Genomic DNA, 8,967 nt, shown 5'->3' on the forward strand with positions numbered 1-8,967 from the left:
CGTGGTAAATTTATGTTGAACTTAGATAATTCATTGATGTTGTCAAGGAATGTTTTCAATGAGAAAGTAAGGTTATTTGGTGTTATTGGTATAATTTTCAACTCTTGTGAAATTGGAAAGAGGAAGTGACGAAGAAGAAATTACTCACACATTATGAAGAAAAATTAAATTGGAAGCCGAAAAAAAAAAAACTGCTTTTAATTACAAAATTGTTACTACGCATTTTTTTCACATCAAATCCTCTAAATTCATGAGTTAAATCTGTGACGTAGGTTATTCTTTCTTTCTTCACTAGTGTATAAATTTTTTATTTCTCATTTTTATCATGTTCGTATGAACACCTATGTTTTATTTTTTTCTAATTAACCTACCTTGAGTGTCCATAGAAATAAAAGGGGTCTAAATACAACCCATTAAACTGTCTATTTATTTTTAACTAATATAGTCACTTATTACTTATTTAATTTTCCTTATCTTTTAAACTTTAGTTTCTAATTAAAACTGTGCAAATAAAAAGGTTTTTGGGTCAGCAAAACCTTTTAAACAAGTCATACTTAAACTTAAAATGATATTTATAAAATCTAAATAAACCCATAAAGCTCTTCGGGAGTGCAAAGATGTCTCCTCCCCCAATCCTCAAAGTGCTTGTGATCGATGACACTAAAAGAGCACCTGGTTACGAAGAACAGTGTAACACAAAAGTACAACGGTAGTTGAATATTGTTGGAAAATTAAAGACAAATTGCAAGATTGATAATTTATAACTACCTACCACTTCATGTGGCGACTACATCTGGGACCCAGTGGCATCAATTGCAATAATTTTCTTTTCTTCTTCAATCACCCTGTTGACTGATTAGTCGCCCGAACCCCAGCATCTGCACGTTGAAGTCAAACCATCTTAGATAATTGGACGCAAGAAATTAGAGGGAATCTTTATGAATGAACTATGAACTACACTTCATTATGTATTTAATCCAAAATCCAAAATCTTAAGAGAAGTTGTGGTCCTTCTTATTTATATTTGTTGTTCAAGTGGTTCATTTCTATGCAACTTGCAACTCCTACTCATACACATTCAACCCAGAAAAGTAAAACCACTTGCATCACGCGTTCCTATATATATATAAGGTTATGCTTGGCACATGAGACACAAACCAACGCCAACTATTTATTCTAGTATCTTCTTTAACTCTTCTTCCTCCATTCTGCCGTGCTTCCTTCTTCTTCACAAATATAATGACGGTGATCAATGGAAATAATTGTGTGAGGATTGAACGAAGGGCACTTGAAGCGCCCAAAAATTTGATGGAGGTAATCCTCATATTAGCAGACGCCATAATGTTGCTTTGCTACACCGAGAGACGCTACATCTTCAACTTGCCCAGAGCCATTGGTCATGCTGTGTTGGACAAGGTGCTTCCCTACTTCTTACCTATTATCTATTTATGTTGGGAGTGTCTTCTTGTTGAAAGAGGTTTTGCCTATTTTTATGTAGGATAAGAAAACGATTGGAAGTGAATTCCGAGAAAGAAGTGATTGTGCAGAAGTGAAAGGCCGTCAGATTTTAAAGGAGTTATACGAGTTGAAGAGATTGTTGACACGTGCCATGCTTTTCAGCACCGGCAAACGCTTTCTGGCATTTCTATTTGCTGCAGGATTCGATAAGGAGGATGTCCTCTATAGGAAGAGAACATCTAGGGTACGTTCATTAATAATTACTAGTTGATGAATTTTTGTTTGGCCATTTGAACTCAAAATGGATTTTGCATGTCAGATTCTGAAGCCTGCTTTCACGGTTATACGTGATAAAGAATCAGAATGTTTGCTCGTGTTCATCCGTGGGACTCGTAGCATAAAAGACACTCTCACAGATGCACTGTGTGCTCCTGTCTCTTTCGATCACAACATGGTTGCAGGACATGCACACCGTGGTATGGTTGCTGCAGCTTCTTGGATTGGAGAACGCTGCATTCCTGTACTACTTGAAGCTCTTCATCAATACCCCCACTTCAAAATCAAGGTATTTTTTGGTGTTACTTACTATGTTTTTCATAATAATGATAATAATATTTCCATATATGTATAGATCGTTGGACACTCCCTAGGTGGTGGTACTGCTGCACTATTGACTTATAAGCTTAGAGAAATTAAACAATTGTCTTCAACAACTTGTGTAACATTTGGCCCAGGTATACACACTTCCTTAATTAACACATTGAGTAACTAATTCAATATGGTTTTGTATTAGAATTAAAATCATTACATGATCTTTTCTATTAACAAGACGTTAATAGTTTCATAATTGTAATTTTTGCAGCTGCCTGTATGACCTTGGAGTTGGCTGAGTTCGGAAAATCCTTTATCACTTCCATTGTAAATGGTTCTGACATAGTGCCAACACTGTCAGCTTCTTCTGTTCATGATTTCATTGCTGAGGTAACAACCTACAATATTTATTGTAACTGGTTGATTTCTCATGATGATTTACCGAAGAAAATGTTTCATTCTTTGCAGAATTCTAAGCTTTTATTATTAGGTATTGATCGAATAATTTACAGGGTCGGAATAAGGATAAAAACATCTCAAGCGCAGTTGGAACTCGCATATCTTTTGCCAAAGCCATTGCAGAACATGCAGTAAACTATTGCACCGAGGTAGCTTCAAGCTCCGTTCTTTATAATATATATTTAAAATTGAAATCTCAGTCTGTGTTGTATAGGTATTCACTAGACACTAACGAGAGTTTACAGTTAATTGATTCGGTGATGTTATTAATTATCTTATACAACATTGATCCTTCTCTGTGCCTAAAGGTTGTGAAGAAGCATAAACACTCATTGTTACCGTGGTCCCAACGTGAGAACATTCACCCATTGTCAGATAACTTGGTTGAAGCTTCTGGATTTTCTGAGACAACTTTTGAACCTATTTTAAGTGAAGAGCACTTACTCATAGAATCTATTGATGATGATGAATACGATTCATGCAGTGAAGGATCTGACAATGATGACTCAGATGATGATGAAGAGAAATTGTTGAATCAAATGGGGAATCTTGAATTGGGAAAATGTAAGGAGAAAGATATCACTGAAGATAGTGTTAGTCAAGATACAACATCAGCTAGGCGACGCCTTTATCCACCAGGCAGGATCATGCATATGGTCACTTCACAGATCTCTGAAAATTCGAACTCAAACCACAGTGATATTGATGACAAACATGTCTGCTTATATCAAACGCCTACACAGCTGTATGGAAAACTCAGATTTTCAAGAGGGATGATACTGGATCATCCCACGAAAAAGTATCTGAAGAAGTTGCAACAATTAATCAATAAACTAGAGAAAGAGTGATTCAAATATTGTGTGGAGCCTTAGAATTAAAATTAATCCTCTTGATTCTAATTCTCAAGTATGTTTATTATGAGTATACATTAATTGTGATGGTTGAATAGGTAACATATATTGTAATAGTTTTTTAGGAGTTTGTTATGATAACTCTTTGAAGTTAATTTCTGTTAAAGAATAAGAGTTGTATGTGTTTCTTTGAGTTCTATTTGTGAACCCATCTAATAAAGTTTTCATGTTCCTGTAACATATGTTTTCTTTTCTTTTAAGCTCTCAAATAAAGAAAAAAAAATGGTAGAGTTTTTATTTTAAGGATATGTTAGCCGAGAGAAACCATAATATATACAAAAGCAGATAAGTGGTGTGTGTGGCATCATTCACAAGTTATAATTGGGTTAAAAAGGTGTTACACATTTTGTATTGTACCAATGCTTCTGGGACAATTTTGGCTTCTCACTAGAACATTCCACAGGCTAGTATGTTCTAGAATAATCTATGGGTCTATAAATACCCATGAACTCTACCATTTGATGCAAGATGTAGCCAACATCTACCATTTGTAAGAAGTCAACATGTACTACAACTAAAGACAACTACAACACTTCTTCCAACTACTACTTCTACATTCAACTATCTTTACATTTTCTCTATCCCATCAACTACTCCTCACAACCTCAAAATACTAACAGTTTTATATAGGTGTAGGAACACTGGGAATTGAAACTTAATTTAGCATAAGAACACAATACTGTGTTGCAAACTGGTGATAAATCTGTCGTGCTGGGTTTTTGTAAAAGGGTCGAGAATGTCTATTGTATATTAGTATACATGTTCTTTTGCTGATAGAAAAATGTGGGGTTGACACTTTATAATGTGTTGTAAGATAACAATTCTATCAACTATCATACATTGAAAAAACGAAGGTTTTTACACTACAAAATTAACATAATTTAGTAAGGGTTTTTTTCTGGGGGTTAAAACCCCTAATAATTTATGGCTGTTTTATTTAAAAATCGCAAAAACTTAACTTTTTTTTTTACAGATTATTAAACAAAACAATAGTTAAATTGCTTTTATAAATTTTTTAAAACATATTTTTGGTGATTCTTTAATAGAACCCAATAACCAAACCCTAATTTTCACTTTTCATCGTCTTCGCGCCTCACATTTCATTTTCAATCTTCGCGTCTTCTCTTCTCCTTTTTCCTTCTCCACGCCGCACTTTTTCTTCTCTTTCTCCACGTCGCGCCTCTCAATTTCTCTTTCCTTCCTCACTTTTCCTTTTTCACCTCTCCACGTCGCGTTTTGCTTCTCTAGCGGCGTGAGGCCATGACTGTAGTACGATTTCGATGCGATGAAGGTTAGTGATGGAGGTTTTGCTTTTGTCTGTTTACGAATTGGATTCTGATTTTGCAAGTTTATGCGCAAGAAAAATGTGATTTGCGAGAGTTTTACGGTGCTGGTTCACTGCTGGTGCGATTTCAATTTGATTTGGGGTTTCTTTTGTTCGTGAATGCAGGTAGCTGGCTCGTGAATGCAGGTAGCTGGCTCGTGAAGAAGATGCAGACAGTGAGGTGTTGATGGTTGCACGAATCTAGCTCGTGGTCTGATTTGGGGCTTTTCTGATTTAGTACAAATAGATAAATATAATGTAAGTAATGAATTTTAGGATTAAATGTCGTAGAAGTACAGTATACTGGAAATTTATTGGGGTAGTTTTTGAATGTTAATGTTGATTTGTTTTAATATGAACTTAGAGATGTTGTTGTGGTTGTCTTTGCCAACAAGCAAGATCTTCCTAATACAATGAATGTTGTAGAAACAACCGAAGAGCTTGGTCTTCATTCACTCTGTCAACGTCACTGGTATGTATGGTCCTTATGTAAAGTTTCCATTGATGATCTTGACGATTTGAATTTTCTTGCATATATATATATATATATATATATATGAGAGGAACATTCGTTGATTAGTCTTTAACTTCAGTGCTATATTTTATTTGACCAAAGAGATTTGAATGTGAGCAAACCCTTCTCATTCAATGGCTTGATTCATGGAAAAGAAATTCTGAGTCAGCTTCGTGAACTAATAAAGTTGGAGCTGGACTTGTTTCATGGAGAAGTAGATGCTGCTGAACCACAAAAGCAATTTGAAAATTTGTCTACAGGTTTTGAACGTGACATAGAGACTAATATGTTTCCTTCTTATGAGGTAAACCTTACATTTCATTTGTTCTTATCCATTCCCTCATCTGATTACATTTGAAAATTTCTCTACTGGTTTTAAAGGTTGATTGGTGAATTTCGTTGAAAATGTCATTAAAGTAACTTATTTTATAATAATTATGAATAAGTAAAAGCATTCGTGTTATTTTTGTAGGGGTTGTTTGGTTCTGTGGTTGATAAGAAGTAGCAGAAGATTCAATAGTGCATAAGATTATTATCATGGAATAATTTAACATGAAAAAGTAAATGGCATACCACTTTAGACATTGAAGAAATCATTGATTGATGACAGAGATTGGTCTCTAAAACTAATAATTGAAAGAGATGAAAGGACTAAAGTATCCTGGTATGAAAGTTAATCTAAAGGGAGTAGTCATTGGTGTTTTATGTTATGTATTTAAGTCGACTTTATATTTAATTAAACATATTATTTATTGATTGTAACTAGTACATATTTTAAAAAAGCATTTTTTTAATATTATTACAAGAAGACAAAGACAAACATCATGTGTCAATTCTTAGTTTATCCACTTCCATTTTTTTGGGTGTTATACTATTATATTCTTCTTTTTACTTTTCTACTTTGTTACATAAGCTACTTTGCTTATGTAACATAAATTTTCTACTTTACTTAAATTACTAGTACTGTGAGCATAATAACTAGTTATTTTTATCATTCTATTTCAGATAAACAAATAATGATCTGTGCCAAATGTTGTATTGCAGATAAACAAACCTTATCGCCCATTGGCATCAGGGGATTATTCTTTTGGAACTGGTCTCATTCTCATGTTTGATTCTGGTATTATATCTAACATCATGACTCCTATCTCATTGCATTATGTTTGATTCAAGGAACCAATTAGTTTCTCCATTATTTTATTCCTCGTTTATCATTTTAATCTCCTTTACAGAATAAAAAAAATGGAAGTGGATTAACTTAGAAAAATCATATATATATATATATATATATATATATATATATATATATATATATATATATATATATATATATATATATATATATATATATATATATATTCTAATCTATTTTCTTACATAAGCTTACTATTTCACTAAGTGAGGAGTTAAAGCAGTAGGACGGGATGGTAATCCTAAAATAATTTTTTTATTACTAATGATATTGCTATGTTATTTTATTGAATATGCAAGTGAGCTAACAGGGCCTCAAATGTTCTGTTTACCATTTTTTGTAAATTTTAGTTGATTCATTTATCTTTGAATGTCATTCAATCATTTTAAGCATGTTCTCTTACCTCCTGAAATGAGGTTTAATGTGATGGAAATGATCTTTTTTATTTAATTGTGAATTTATTATTTTAGCCCTTTTCTACTTGAACACAATAGAAACAACCACTACCTAGGCTTTGTACACAATTCCAGTGCAACGTACTCTGTTTCACAGTTTCAGTTGTGACAAGTTTAAAAATCTATTTTGCTACAAAACCGTCTTTGATTGCTTTTAACAATGGAAAAAGTTCTAGTTAAATCGTTAATAACTTGTGTATGTTATCTTATATTTTAGATTTGTCTACTTAACAATTTTTCTTGTTTTCTTAGGGATGAGACATTTGAAATTCTTGGAGAAAAATTGCTTTCATGTTAATAAAAGCTCCATGGTTATCACTTTTGGTTGATTTTGAAGACGAAGAAGTAGATATTGGCTCCATGCATGTATCAGAAAAGTATGCACTTTTACTTTGTTCTGAATACTTAAAGATTTGAGGTGCAACTTTTCTCGCAAATGAATTAAATGGAGCTGAGCAGTTTTGGTGGTGTAGTTCAAGTATAAAGCAACATTTTGAATGTGTTGTTTTATGGCTAGAACGAGAATTGCAGTAGATATTGGATTTTGTGTATTTGGCGTAGGTTTTGTATTGAAATTAATAATTGTTAAGAACATATCCTATTTTTAATTTTTATTTGAACAATGTTGTTTCTTATTGAATAATTGATTGGGTTGAATTGAACAGTGTTTAATTATTTTATATAATAATATTTAATTTTAATTTCAAATTATTTCATTTGTATCTTTCATTGTTAAATTATTTTTTAATGATAATTAAATCATTTCAATTATATAAAAAAATAAAATTATTTGTGCTTTTAAAAAGTAACATAGGAAGTACCGACGGTTCTATACCAGTAAATATTAGCTGTTTTGAGAACCCCGATAATTACCGGCGGTTTTGCAAAAAATCCCTGGTAATTGCCGGCGATTTTAAAACTCTCGAAAATAGTAGCGGTTTTCTTAGAAAACCGCCAGTAATTATTACCGATGCTGGTTTTACCGAGGGTTTTATAAACCGCGGGAAATGTATTTAGGAAAGGTTAAAACTCCCGAAAATGTAAAAAAAAACCTCCGATAAAATTAAACATTTTTGTAGTGTTAGGGGCCTCAACATGACGATGCTGGAAAAAACAAGCTCTGTAAAGTGCCTGGAAAATGTAAGATTAACAATTTGAAGATACGAGATAATCTGTCTCAATTGTTTTATCATAAACTTAGTGGGTATTAAAATGAAACTTATGTTAGATACGATGTATTAATTCAAGTATGAATCTAAATATTATATTAAATAGAATGATAGCGTTAAACATTGTATAAGAAAGAAAGAAAATATATGAATCCAATATTCTTAAACAATGGTATAATAGAAGATTATTATATACTTTAGAAATATACCATATGAAATATATATGTTTAATGTGTACTAATGATAGGAATGTAAAAAGATCATAGCATCACCATAAGTACTCTTATATTATATTAATTATTTATTGTTGATAAAAAACCAATTGATGAAAAATGTTGTAAATGATATAAAAAAAACTGCTTAAAAATTATATACTTAATCATAAGCTAGAATTGTTTGACTTTCTTTTCACCACTTTCAGCATAGAGGTAAACTCGAAATATATAAATACTTTTTTATGGTAATTATTCAACGGTTATGGATAATATAAAAAGTAAGATTTTGTCTGCACTTACATATGAAAAAAATGCAGTTTTTAAGTCGGTTTAAAACTCAACGGTGAAAAAAGATATCTTTCTAGAATTTGATTAGTTTTCTCTTAATTATTTTCCTTGAAATTAGTTATAACATTACAATATATGATATCTCAATAATTAAAAAGTTCCTCATCAGCTAAAAATAAGTTTGCAAGTTATTCAGAAAACATTAAAAAAAAAAAACTTCAAGTTTGTACTCTCACAAAATTTGGTAATTTCAAGCAAAGATATTGCTTAACTATGTTGAATGTCATTCTTTCATCATCATACAGTGGTCAACACTCTCTTCACATAACATCACATAATATTTATGTTTATAATCTTCAATTTATGTTTCACACTATATATAATTTATTTG

The 8,967-nt window shown here is 31.9% G+C and overlaps 1 protein-coding gene and 1 long non-coding RNA gene across 2 annotated transcripts; both read left to right on the forward strand.

Annotated features, from left to right (window-relative positions):
• Nucleotides 1-1,075: 1,075 nt before the first annotated feature.
• On the forward strand, nt 1,076-3,588 carry LOC108335358 (uncharacterized). The gene is made up of 7 exons (XM_017571364.2): nt 1,076-1,416; nt 1,499-1,702; nt 1,778-2,023; nt 2,090-2,192; nt 2,321-2,439; nt 2,562-2,657; nt 2,817-3,588. The coding sequence occupies exons 1-7, from the start codon at nt 1,240-1,242 to the stop codon at nt 3,354-3,356; spliced, it is 1,485 nt and encodes a 494-aa protein (XP_017426853.1). The 5' UTR covers nt 1,076-1,239; the 3' UTR covers nt 3,357-3,588.
• A 983-nt stretch (nt 3,589-4,571) lies between these two features.
• Nucleotides 4,572-5,544, forward strand: LOC128194343 (uncharacterized). The gene is made up of 4 exons (XR_008245769.1): nt 4,572-4,710; nt 4,870-5,001; nt 5,170-5,215; nt 5,360-5,544. It is a non-coding gene; the product is annotated as an uncharacterized LOC128194343 (long non-coding RNA).
• Nucleotides 5,545-8,967: the final 3,423 nt, after the last annotated feature.

The sequence above is a fragment of the Vigna angularis genome, chromosome 10, assembly GCF_016808095.1.
Source record: "Vigna angularis cultivar LongXiaoDou No.4 chromosome 10, ASM1680809v1, whole genome shotgun sequence".
In the NCBI taxonomy this organism is placed as follows: Eukaryota; Viridiplantae; Streptophyta; class Magnoliopsida; order Fabales; family Fabaceae; genus Vigna; species Vigna angularis.